Here is a 14,078-nt window from a genome sequence, read left to right as displayed (position 1 = left end):
ACTGCTGAGTTCAGTTTAAAAGCTGTTTTAAAGGAAAGATGCATATGTGTAGGAATTCAAAATTGCAATGCATTATTTTGATTTATTTTGGGGAAGTGAGTCACATAACTTAGATTTAATTAATGAGATCCTGCAAGAAGCAAAAACTATACTAGGCCTTTGAGTCAAACAAAAGAGAAACCCTAAGACGGGGAAGAGATGGGAAGTGAGTAGACATGAGACTATTATAGGGCTGAGGAGAAAAGTGGCAGAATCTAATTACAATGGGATGAGTGGGAATACAGAAATGAGGATGGGCAGAGGATGCACATCTTGGTATTTGGTATATAACGCAGGGTTTTTTTCACCAAGTTGTCATTCTGTGTTTGGAAAACAAAATTGGGGGGAAAATGAAATCAAAGAGTAAGTCAGTGCTTGGCATATAATAGGAATGTAATAAATTTTGGAAAGACTCACACTACCATGGTGAAACTTTTAGTATTAAACATATATTTAGTATTAAACATATATTCATTTGCAGAACAGAGAGTAGTTGGACTTTTATATTACTAATGCTTACAATACTTCAACTTCTGGTCATCTTATACAAATTCATTAGACCACTGATCATTGTTGCAATAGAGTTCTGAAAGTTTAATTCTGAGATGTGAATGAGAAATGAGGTCATGGCATAGATGAAGACAGGCAATGAAACTATAAAACTGGTAAGCTTGGTCTATGAGAACCTATATGAGCAAAGAATCTGAAAAAGAATAGATATATGTATATGTATAACTGAATCACTTTACTGTACACGTAAAACTAACACACTGTAGAACAACTATACTCCAATAAAATTAATTAAAAAAAAAAAAAGAGAAACCCTTTCAGTGCTCTAAGTGTCACTAAAACTAAATTGATGCTGAATGAAATTTATTGAACAGCTGTGGTTAAATCTAGGTTAGCCAGCCATACGAGCTGCGTTGCCTGGGACAGTCCCAGTTTATACCTACTGTCCCTGTGTATATTATTAATAGAGCCCCTTTTCACTGTCAGAATTATCCCAGTTTAGATGTCAAAGCGAAGGGTCACCCTGGTTTAAACAAATATGCCAAGTATGCATACTTTTCCCCTACTCTTTATTTATTTATACAATTTGTTTTCAGGAAACCACATTGAAACTGTATATTTTACAAACAAAATAAACTATACTGTTCAAATATACCATTTTACCTAAATAGTCGACTTAATCCTCCATCTTATGCAGCCAAGAAAAGATGCCACCTCTACTGTCAATCCAAAGAGACTGGAGATGTTGCTTATATGAAACAGCTGGTGCATGACGGAACGCGCTGCTCTTACAAAGACCCATACAGCATATGTGTGCGCGGAGAGTGTGTGGTGAGTTCAGATTGCTTCCCCCAAAGCTTTGTACAGTAGTGTGCAATTCTACTTTTCCTTTCATTCATCTGCATATTTTCAAAAATATTTTAACTCTTATCTGAGATCACATTACAATGAAGATCTATGAATAGTTCAGTAGCTAAGCTAAATTGGGAAGAAATTGCAATTAATCAAATCAAACTTTGGTCACTGGCAAAATCAAAATTAGTTTTCCTAATTTCCAGCCAAATGCATTTTTGGTGGCTTCCTCTGATACCTCAAGGCTGGGAATACAACTTGGGAACCATGCCTTGGCTTTGAGTATATTATAGTAGCCATCCACTAATACAATAACCAAGCCTTTTTAAAAAACTCAATGCTAAATGTGTTTTATCGTTTGTTTAAAAGATGATAGAAACTTCTCTTTCTCCCTGTCTCACCTTCCAATTAATTCTAAGTTTAAACACTGAGTTCCACATCAGAACAAAAGTACTAGTGAAGATGTAGAAACTGTCTTTTGCCCATTTAATCTTTTCTTTAATGCAGTTTACTTTCTGTTCATGTTCACAGGTTAAAGCGATAAGAAATTATCCTTATTAACCGAACACATTGCTCCTGTTTGATTCGTTTTCACTTCAGCATAACTGAAGTGTTATATAAAAGAATCTCAAATTCGCAGATGCCTCATAGCTGAACAAAAATTTCCTTAAAGTAGAATCTGTGTTTTGTCCATCTTTCACCTCCCACAGTATCTGGTGCATTAAATGTATATGTTGTCGGTATTTTCTCTGCTCACTCTCATCCCAAACTTATGAGTGCAGTATCATTATCATTATCCAACACTGATTTATATTAAGGACCTACCCCAGTTCAGAAAACTTTTCAGTAGTTCCCTGTTAAATTAATGTGAAAATATAAACTCTTCCTGATATTCAACGCCTTCCACAGCCTGTGATTTGCAGATCTTTCACTATTCTTCACCACCATACAACGCTAACTTTCCATTAGTTTAGGTACGGTTCACATATTATTATCTGAACCCACTTTTGATGACTTCTGTGGCTCTGTTTTAATCCCTTTTTATTCTTGAATTGCCTTTCCACACCGTCTGTTCCTTCAGGGCACTATGAAAATCTCCACTACATCTGTGATGTTTTGTCTCACATCCCTTACCAACTTGTAAAGTCTGTACTAATAGACAACTCACTATTTTAGTATTCATCTTTATAAATATGAAGGCAACAAGGGAGAAACGCCTCTTAATTTTGTCTCCTCAGCATCAGCTACAACTCCTGCGTTCCACAAATGTTTGATGATTGCCTATGTATGACGGGGGAAACACTTCATTAGACCGAGGGAAATTTATACTTTACTGCCCAGAGTACAAGTCATTTTATTTCATAGTAGTTCTTTAAAAGACTGAGGGATTAAAAATCAGAGCTAGAGAGGAATGTTGGTTCCTGTCTGTGGGCCGATGATGAAACAAATGGTGTATCATTCTACAGGATGCTGACCTTTACTTGGCACGTTAAACTTAGCTACATTTAATATCTTCTCTCCCCAGAAAGTGGGCTGTGATAAAGAAATCGGTTCTAACAAGGTTGAGGATAAGTGTGGGGTCTGTGGAGGAGATAATTCCCATTGTCGAACCGTAAAGGGGACGTTTACCAGAACACCCAGGAAGCTTGGTAAGATGAGGTCTCTCGTGAATTCAGTATCCTTCTCCATGATTTGCATTTGTCTGAGACTTCTTTTAGGAATGCCACACTTTCTCTATAAACATAAAAAAATTAGCTGCTGATTTATTTTTATTCAGATTACCTTTTAAGGAATTATTTTAACAACTTTGACAAATCATACTTCATAGTGTCCATGATAAAAAATAAATCTACTAAATGTAGATAAGGAACAAATAAAACCAATATCAATTATAGTAGTTAGTTAAAATCTGTTTTGTTTAATTCTGTGTCCTTAATAAAATGCATTAAACATAATTATTAGAATCAATGCTTATTTTGAATTTTCTGTTGCACATAAATTGTTGATCAGAAGTTAAAAATATTATAAAACTTTAAATACAACTTTAAAAATATTACATTCATTTTGCTCCTTTTATAAGTGAACAAGTTTATCCTATTTATAAATCTATAAATCTAGGGTCTATATTTCACATAATATTTACAAGTTTATATCAAGCAAGTTTGAGGTACATACAACCAAAAAATAACCTGAGGTATAATTGCTTATGTGTTTGAATTTCTCTGCTTGTTACACAGTCAATGGCCTGGACTCAGGCGTGTGGTGAAGGTTCGTCAGATGGAACCAAAAGCAAATAATATGCAAAATTATTAGTATTTTCATAATAATTCATTGGAATTTTCATAAGACTTAGATATAAACATTGATTACTGAATAATTTCTTTAAATTTGTAACAAATATTGTTCAGTTATTACACAAATTTATTGGACAAATGTCTCTGAGAATTCAGCATTTAAAGATAAATTTAATGTGAGGCTTCCGTTGAAAAGCTTCTCTTACATCCAAGATACAGTCTCTTACAGAATAACAGAAAACAAGATAAAACAAAACAAAAACAAAGATTTGGTTTACTTTGAGCACATAGCGCTAATTGTCATAGCGCTAATTTTTCCTTTTAGAAAAATAAGAAGTATAAAAAACTGTTCTTTATCCAAATAGAGTAATTCTCTTAGTTCTTTTTGCTCCCATTATACCCCAGGTATGCAGCTCAAGCCATTTCCACACATATCAGCTTTGCTCTTTGATATATTTAGAGCTAGACAGAGGTAGTTGATTATATTCTAATGTGATTTTCTTAAGCATTCCCTACTCTAGTTACTGATATCTTTGCTCTTCCTGTGTGATAATTTACTATGCTTTGTACTTTGAAAATTGTTAAAAATCAAATATTGCCATTTCTGGCTGATTGTATTATTTTAATAAAGCAAACAGAATTAGAATTATATACATATACAACGGTTTTGGTGGAGTAACGTGATTTTTCTCCATCTTAATGTGAAATAATTCACCGTGCTTTCTTTATTGCAGTTACGTATTGTTCGTTTAGGTGTAAAATAATTAATTTTTTATTCCCAGAGTGAATGAATGTAAAGAAAATGGTTTTTACCATTATTATCCATTCTATATTATGTGTAATAAAAGGCAGTGATACTTTTTTTCAGATACCTCAAAACCTGTGAATCAAGTTCTGAAGAAGAGAAGAAAGCTTTAATCAGTCATACAGATTCAAACTGTTTGAAGATAATCTAACATCCATTTCTTTGAACTAATGTTATCATCGTAGTTATTCAATAGACTAATTAACCTTTTCCAACAGGGAAAAATTTAAGCAAGAGGTGCCGTAAAGAATTCAAGTTGCTGGAAAATGAAATCTGCAAGTATTCAACTTCAAATCACCTATATCATTTCTCATTCACGCTTAGTCTTACTTTCATTGACTATTAACAGTTTACTGGCATTAGCTAACTGTTATAAATGCATTTTGACTTCAACATATAAAATTATGGAACATATTTTATATATTACCTAATAAAATATATATAGCTTATAGTATAGTCAATGAAACAGCAAGACTTTGATAAACACGAACCCTCCACTAATTAAAGACATTCTATTTAAGGGAAGATGAGAGGCGCCTTCACTTTACCCAAAGGAGCTCGTAATATTTCTCTTGCTGAAACAAGGGAAGCTAAAAATGTACTGGGTAAGTTGTAGCAAACTGCAGAAAGATGGGCATCCATAAATGGCATCAAGCTGTTTTGCTACACTTGGCATCTTAAGCATGTTACTTCCAGCTCTTGCACTCAGGCAGACATGGTACATTTCAGGTACTGAGTATCACCCAGGCTCAGGTGCTGAAAACCCTGACCCCAAAGTGACCACTCCATTTAGTTAAGACACTCGTAAATATTGTAAAAGAGTTAGGTAAATCTACACAAAGGTAATAATTGTCAATATAGGAAATGACAGAAAAACAGATTTCTTTCTGATTCCATAAGCAATTTTGTATTTATAACTGAATTTCTGTCAATACTTGTAATATACGAATTATAGGTTTCATGATGTAATGAAGGTGTATAAGTTGCATAATCTTCCTATATTCATTTTTTCTTACAAGCGAGGTAAAACATCTTGGTTTCTCTATTTGCCCTGATTATTGTTGATTTATGGTTAGGATCTTAATTCTAAACGACCTTAAGATAATTTTTAGGACACGTGATAATACTAAGAAAGTTTGTTATATAAGACAATGACTGCAATACGATTGATATGTGATTTTAAAACCCAAGACAAGCTATTCAGCATATTGGTTTTGTGATTTCTCAGTTAGAAGATTGAACTTAGGGTACGTGTAGAGAGGCAATGCACAACATAACCTGCAGACATATTCCAACCAAATCTACAGCACATGTTTTAAAACATTCCCCTTTAAAACTTGTTTAAAGCTTTCAAATTAATTGCTGATCACAATATAAATGAAAGCTACTCGTGGATTTTTCTTTTGTAATTTCTTTAGAATAAAGCAGGTGTTTAAATCTGAAGATATTTCATGAGTTAGAAGTTCAGCTGTTTATACTTGCCACTTAGGCTTTTAAAATAGTATATAGACAGATAAAATATATCAAGAAGTTCACCAACTAATTGCACTAAAAATGGACCCCTATTCAAAAGGATGGTTTAGAAAACTAAAATCACATCGGAGGGACACAGGGGAGTATAGTATTTGCCTGAATTATTGTTGATACAATTTGTAGGTCAGCACAAAATAAGTGACTAATGGGTTAGAAACTAGATTAATTTTTTTCCCTCAACTTAATTAAAAAAAAGATTCCTCTGATCTTATGCCAGATGTCACAAAAGCTACCAATGCTTTGAAATTAATTTCTGAAACTGCTTCTTTCGGTTTATGGATGCCCTCTTCTGCACACAGGAGCAGTTAGAATGTAATGCCTGACTAACCATGGTTGTTGCTTTTGTTTTCTTCTTTGCTCCCTCCAATATTTACTACACATGCAAAGGGTACCTTAAGATGTTTGATATACCCCCTGGTGCTAGACATGTGTTAATCCAAGAAGACGAGGCTTCTCCTCATATTCTTGGTAAGTGTTTCTGTCTGCTGGCTCTGCTTTAACATGCACTGAAAACATAGAAATGTCAAAGAAATAATATATAGAGATACATATGTATGTATCTCTATATATACACATAAAATTCAAAATTATATGTAAATGCATTATTATGTGATTTTTGTTGGTCATTTCTCCCAACTATTCTTTCTCTAAAATAAGAAATATTCAAAACTAGAGTTTTAACTTTTGGTGAAACCTGGGTTGGTTCATCATGACATGAGGGAAAAAAATAATTTCACAGGTTTGAATTTGTTATGCATTTTTGCTCTGTATTAGGAGATGAGAAAAATAAATGTTAATAAAATGCACTAAATTAAGAATAATATCAGAAAAATTTGCCATATTTATGTTGACAAATTAGTTCTGATATTTTGGTTGGTGCCATACTGCATGCCTCTTCTTTTAGCGCATTTTAAGTTCTTTGACTGAAAAGCAACCACATCTGGATTTTACTAGTCCAATAAAAATTTTCCTGATATCTGTTATGTGTCCAGTTTCTGACTGGCACATGCAGATTCATTTTCTGCATGTTTTCTGTTTATTATCTGCAAATTATCCTGTTTATAATTTCTAAAAGAAGATTCTTTTCCTCCTTTATGAGAGGATCACGTAGAAATGTCACTCTAAAGGGGTTTGTATTCAAAGTGAACATACAAATGTAAACATAGCTTTCACATATTCCTTGAGCTATAAAAGCACTAAGAAGATTTCTGAAACTGACACATCTGTCAAACCTATGAAAATTTATAGTAAATTACTTTTCTAAACTTATGTAACTTAAAAAATGGATTGTTTTTTGGTGTTTCGTAGAATTTTTTTCTTTTTGGTATTTAAAGTATATTCACTACTAGATTCCAAAATAGTCTCTGCTGTCTAGCTGTATTTCTTTCTCTAGTAACTGAAATTCCCTACTTTTGATTCTAGAATTCAGATTATTCTCCTTGGAAAAATTAGACTAGTTTAAAAATTTCAAGGGGAATAAATGCATTTAACTAAAATTACTCATGTTTTCTGCACATTTTCGGTAATGGTAGCAACTTCTGAAATTTTATTTCCTAACATCATTAAATGCCGATGTACCTCCAGACTTTAAAATCCCGTTTGTTATTTTTTATCCATTAGAGAAAGCATTTTATTTTATAAGGTATAGTAAATCTATAGTATATTACAAATTCTATCACCAGTAAAGAGCTTTTCCTGGTCATATAAGTTGGTAATGTGACCTTAGTAAAGAGCTTTTCCTGGTCATATAAGTTGGTAATGTGACCTTAGAATTTTATAGTCATAAGGACTAATTGTTTGTTGGCCTAAAAATTAGTTCAGCTATTTTGAGTACCTATAATATTTTGCCTTAACTTGAAAGAGATACACAGTAAAAAAAAAAAGACATTGTGTTATATTCTGTCCTAACATAAATCATTTGTATTAATTGTTGTGGAAATAGCCATTATTTTAAAAATATTTCCACCTTCCTGAGGAAATGTATATGATGAATGGGTTAGAAACTGTTGACCTCTTCAGCAGTGTTTTCAAATGGGAATATTTGTTAATTTTTATTTCTTATTTAACCATCTTGCCACTGTTTTTAACTGGTTAGGAATGTTTCTTGAGAATTTTGAATGCCTAATGAATGAAGTAGGAGTCCTATCAGAAGTAACACTCATTTTGATTGCTTTGATGCTCATAAACACAGTCTTACATTTATAGAAGGGGATAGACTTAATATGGATCTTCAAAGCTGTAATATGATAAAATAAAATGTATGCCGGTTACTCATTTTTCATCCTTCAGCAATTAAGAATCAGGCTACAGGCCACTACATTTTAAATGGCAAAGGGGAGGAAGCCAAGTCGAAGACCTTCATAGATCTTGGCGTGGAATGGGATTATAACATTGAAGATGACATTGAAACTCTCCACACCGATGGACCTTTACATGATCCTGTTATTGTCTTGGTATGTGGCATTACAGGCTCACTATGTAGTTGGTTTAGTTTACATTTTTATAATTAATTTATCTCACAACATGTTTACCTTGCTTGTTTTTTATAATTCCATGTATCCTCCCCTCTTTATTCTTTGGGCAGTTTTGTCATATATTTTATTATATATATGTTATAAACCAAATAATACAGTATTATGATTTTTGATTTTAGTAATCAGTTATGTTTTAAAGACAAGAAGAGAAAAAATAGATTTTTATATTTAGCCACATATTTACCATCTCTGATGCTCTTCGTTTTTCTCTGTAAATCTGATTTTCCATCTAGTATCATTTACCTTCAATATAAAGAACTTCCCGTAGCATTTCTCGTGGTACAGGTATGCATGCTAGCAAATTATTCTCTTAGCTTTCAATTCTCTGAAAACATCTTTATTTCACCCTCATTCTTAAAGGATATCTTCACTAGATATAAAATTGGGAGTGGCTAGTTTTTGTTTTGTTTTTTTCTCTCTCTCAGCACTTTAAAGATGTTTTTCTGTTGTTGTAGGGAGTTCCAGGAATTTGGGGGCTGATCTAGGAAATAGATATGACCATGAGGTGGCAGTAGCACCCACACATATTGTTTGGGTGGTACCTTAGCAGGTTTGCTTATGGGGCCACCATCAGGAGGGAGACAAGGGCAAGGTAACTCGTGAGGGAAGGGGAACTCGAGAAGGGGTTTATGTGTCTAGGTGATGTCACTCAGCAGCACAGCGGGGAGACTCTGGGTCTGAGAATTCCAAAAGGTAGCAGCAGCAGCAGCTTGGGGTCCTGATGGCCACAAAGTCTTATTTATAATTAGTGGATTTGGGGTGCAAAGCAAGCAGGCTCCAGATGGCTAGAAATCTACTTTTTTGGGCTACATTTAAAACAACTGGATATATGAAAATCTGAGCTTGGTGCCAGCTGGCTTTAGAGCTAATGGGTGGGTCTCAACTTGCTGTGAATAAATAAGCAACCTAGGGCCCAATATACAGGAGCTGTCTTTGACTCATTTATGTAGCATTTGTCTTCTTGAAGCTGTTATTTATGATGAGAAGTCAACCTCATTTAGGTTGCTGCTGTGCATTTAATGTGTCAGTTTTCTCTGGCTGCATTTTACAATTTTCTCCTTTTTGTTTTGGTTTGGTTTGTTTCGTAGTTTGTCTGCGGCATGCTTAGTTTGTGATGTTCTTTGTATGTATCTGGCTTGGGGTTCACCAAGCCTCTTGGCTCTGTAGGTTGATGTTTTTCACCAGATTGAGGTAAATTTTCCATTATGTCTTCAAGTTTATGTTTTTTTCCCCATCTCTTTCTTTTCTATTCCTGGGACTCATTTACATGTATGTTAAACCAGTTGAAATTGTTCCACAAGTGTCTTAGACTTTGTTCAATCCTTTTGTAGTCTTTGTCTTTTCTCTGTTCTTCAAATTGGATAATTTCTGTTGAACTGTGTTCAAGTTCACTGACTGTCTTATGTGGTCTCCAATCTGTCATTGAGCCCATCCAGTAAAGTTTACACGTCAGATGGTGTACTTTTGTTTTCTAGAATTTCCATTCGGTTCTTTTTTCTTTTTTTATAATTTTCATTTCTCTGCTGAGATGTCCATGTATTTTCACTCATTATGTCCAACTTTTCCTCTAAGTCCTGAGATTTCATACTGTCTGCTTCTATGGGCTGCTTTTTTTTTTCTTGATTATGGTTCACATTTTCATACTTCTTACACTTTTTTATTGTACACTGAGCAGTATAGATGATAAGTTGTAGGGCATTTGGTTTATGTTGCCTTCCTTAAAAGCACTAGGTTTTATTCTGTCTGGTAGTTAATTTATTGTCCATTCCCACTAATCCTTTGAGGCTTGGTTTATCCTTTCTTAGGGCTGGTGTATTTCAATTTTGTTCTTATTTTTATGGCATGGCTTTCTGGTGCCTTAACTGAATACCTGAAGTGTTAAGGAGGCCGTAAGAACACCTAGGGCCCTCAGCCCCGCCTGTCCTCAGGTATCTCTGTCCTGCTCTCAGCTCTGCAGCAGCCATTCATTCACAGACGTCATGGTGTCTTGGCCTGGGCATGCACGGACCAGCCCTCAGTCTCAGACCCATGCAGCTTTCTGGACCACCCTCCACGAAGCCCCCTTTTCTTTAGTGCCCTGTCCTGAAAGTTCCAGAACTCCACCCTCCTCAGTTCAGTGAGACTGCTCTCTTGGCTTGGGCTCCAGCTCCCAGTACCAGGGTCCAGACCTGGCCCTGTCAGGAAGCCAGGACCCGCCTGGCATGTTACTCTTCTCACAGGGATCATTGTCCTTTGCCATGTTATTTATTGCAGAAAAAATTCCCTCAAATATTCTATCCAGTTTTATTGTTTTCAATATCAGGAAGGCAACTCTATTACTTCCTCATGGACGAAAGGAGAAGCCATCAACTTAATTTGAATATTGTTAGATTCTGTATACCAGTATTTATTGGATTCCCTGTAAAAATATTATACTAATCTAAAATCAAATCTTCCCACTCAGTTCTCAGTCTTTTTTTAAATTTGAAAATTATTTCTCATTGATAAAGTGTCTGTTCAAATCTTTTGCCCATTGTTAAAGTAGGTTGCTTTTCTCTTTTTAAGTTTTCAGAATTCTTTATATACACTCAGTATATAAGTCCTCTGTGAAATGTGGCTTTCAAATATTTTCTTCTACTCTGTAGTTTCTTTTCCTTCTCTTAGTAGTGTCTTTCACAAAGAAAATATTTTAACTTTATTGAAGTCCAATTTATCAATTTTTCCTTTTATGGATCAAGACTTTCTTATTATATAAGATTTTTTTTTTTTTTGCCAAATCCAAGGTCAAAATATTTTCCTTTTTTGGTAAGTTTTACATTTTAATCATTTAAATTTATGAACCATTTAAGCTAATTTTTATATACATTTTGTCTAGGTTATGTTCTTAGTTTTGCATATGGGTGTCCATATTATCTATTGTTGCATAACAGATTACCCCAAACTTGGTGGCTGAACACAAGCAACATTATTATCTCATAGTTTCTCTGGGTCAGGTATCTGGTAGTAGCTTATTACCTGGCTAGTTCTGGCTCAGGGAATCTCATGAGGATGCTCTCAGTTCTGGCGGCAGTCACCTCAAGGCTCCAGTGCAGAGAATCTTTTCAGTTCCCAGCTCAGTCACATGGTTGTTGAAAGGCCTTGGAAGATTGCTCCCAAGCTTCTCCACATGGTGGTTGGCAGGCTTCTGTTCCTTACTACATGAGCCCACTGGCTGCTTAAGTGTCCTGTCCACGTGACAGCTGGCTTCCAACAGTGAGTGATTCAAGTGACTGAGAAAGTGAGAGAGTGCAACCAAGACAAAAGTCAGTCTTAACCTAATCTTAGAAGTGACATCCTTTCATGTCTGCTGCTATTTACTAGAAGTAAGTCACTGAGTCCAGCCCCCCACTGAAGGGGAGAAGAATTAAGCTCCATTTATTGAGAGGGAAAGTGTCAAAAGACTTGTGGACACATTTTTAAGCCACCACAGTGTCCAGCACCATTTGTTGAAAAAACTGTCCTTTCTCCATTAAATTGCCTTTTCATCTATGTCAAAAATTAATTGTCCAAATTTAAGTGGGCTTACTTCTAGACTCTCATTCTCTTCCTTAGGTTAGATAACTTTATAGGAAAATATACATTAATCAAACTTTTATTTAGATTATTTTAAGTTTGAATGATTGGAGATCAGAAGCTCTGTTTTACCCGTACGTAATGACAGAGCGTTCTTTTCCAGGAGCACAGGTGTCTGGCCTCAGAGCCCTGCCTTAAGTCTTTGCCAGTGATATTAGTGTGACCCCAGGGAGCCATGTGGGCTGGCGTTATAAGAAGGAAATGTGTAGCTAGGACAGGGGTTATGGACAAGCTGTGCTCTGTCATCATGGCCTTTCTTTTCCTCTCTGAAAGACTGGAACCCCAGATTCGGAGCCCCAGAGCATGGCAGGTAGGCCATCTGGGGTTGAAAGCTTAGACATCTGGCCACATATAAGGGCCAATATAGGGATTGATGCTCAATTTTTAATACTGTTTTAAAAACAAAGACTAAGGGGGAAAAAAGAGAACCCAGATAACCAAATCCTTCATCCTAGCGGGTTTAGTATCAAACAAAAGCTGTTTCTAAAAGTTTAGTTTAAAACACTAATGAACTGCACATGTTTCTCCTTTTGTGTAATTGATATAATCCTATAAAAGCTACATGAAAGTCATTAAAAACTATTTTTTTAAAAAAGAATGCTTTGCTAATGAACTAAAAATCAAATAAAAAACAGAATATGTTTGCAAAGTTTCTTATAAAAAGGATTAATACTCCTATTGCATAGATTATTTAGGAAAAAAAGGTATGTATAGCAATAAAAAAAAGAGGACCTAACATGAGCATGCAACACATAGTGGGCAAAATACAAGTGACCATTAAACTTTACTGTTTATCAAATAAATAACAATTAAGACAACCAACTTTTGCCCATTCGGTTAACAAAGAGGAAAGTGATATAATATGCAGTGCTGAATGGGGGCATTGTCATATACTTTCATCATGAAAGTAATAATTGTTCTAACTATTCTGAAGGGCCATTCACTAGTCTATTATGAGAGCTATAAAAAAGTGTTTGTATCCTTTAGCATACTAAAGAGAATCAGAAGTCATCACAAAACTGGGGATAAAATATAAATATTCATTTATATGATTAAATAACGCACACTAGGATTAAACACTATGCTGACATTTAAATGTATGTCTTCAAAGAATATTTACTGTCTTGGGAAATGTGTGTGACACATTAAGTGAAATAAGACCAGAGAAGTATGTATGTGTGTACACACACACACACACAGATAATATGCAGATATCTTGAGGCTATATTCCAAAATAATAAAAGTGACTTTAGTTTTCTCTGGTTTACTGGAATTATGGATGATTTTTATTTTCTTTATATTTTTCCATGATGTCTATATTTTCTGGATGGAACATTATTATCTCTATTATCATAACAAAACAGTCTTTCAAACAATAATTTTTAAGTACACTCAGGAGATATATAACTTGAGGAAATTTGTGGTGAATTTTATTGTAAGGTTATTATTTTTATAATACAAATTTTTTTCTTACTCCTCGGTGGATTTTTTTTTACTTTTTAATGCCAAGATATTTTATATATTTGCTTTTTTTTTTCTTAAACAGGGCATACCTGTACTTTAGCGATAGAAAAACATTCTATTTTTAGAAGCTACTTGAAAGTCTTCCAACTTTAATAAGATACACATTCTGAAATATTTGTAATTTTTTCATTCAAATTTAATACTCTCTCAGGTGATTTACATATCTATTTCATGTGTATGTTAGATTATACCTCAAGAGAATGATACGCGCTCTAGCCTGACATATAAGTACATCATCCATGAGGACTCTGCACCTACAATCAACAACAACAATGTCATCCAGGAAGAATTAGATACTTTTGAGTGGGCATTGAAGAGCTGGTCTCAGTGTTCCAAACCCTGTGGTGGAGGTAACAATTGAACACATTTATTATATTAAAATGTAATTCATATAAA

At 34.4% G+C, this 14,078-nt stretch overlaps 1 protein-coding gene across 1 annotated transcript in view; it reads left to right on the top strand.

Annotated features, from left to right (window-relative positions):
• Window positions 1–14,078, top strand: part of ADAMTS3 (ADAM metallopeptidase with thrombospondin type 1 motif 3) — a 297,648-nt gene that overhangs the window by 268,256 nt on the left and 15,314 nt on the right. Inside the window, exons 14-18 of the mRNA XM_027087432.1 lie at window positions 1,247–1,380; window positions 2,927–3,050; window positions 6,421–6,501; window positions 8,323–8,486; window positions 13,867–14,032. Coding sequence (XP_026943233.1) covers window positions 1,247–1,380; window positions 2,927–3,050; window positions 6,421–6,501; window positions 8,323–8,486; window positions 13,867–14,032 — 669 coding nt within the window. The remainder of the gene's footprint in view (window positions 1–1,246; window positions 1,381–2,926; window positions 3,051–6,420; window positions 6,502–8,322; window positions 8,487–13,866; window positions 14,033–14,078) is intronic.

This window comes from Aethalodelphis obliquidens, unplaced genomic scaffold, assembly GCF_003676395.1.
Source record: "Aethalodelphis obliquidens isolate GAN/ISIS:26980383/991018 unplaced genomic scaffold, ASM367639v1 scaffold59, whole genome shotgun sequence".
NCBI lineage: Eukaryota > Metazoa > Chordata > Mammalia > Artiodactyla > Delphinidae > Aethalodelphis > Aethalodelphis obliquidens.
This window is presented reverse-complemented; position numbering and strand designations above follow the sequence as displayed.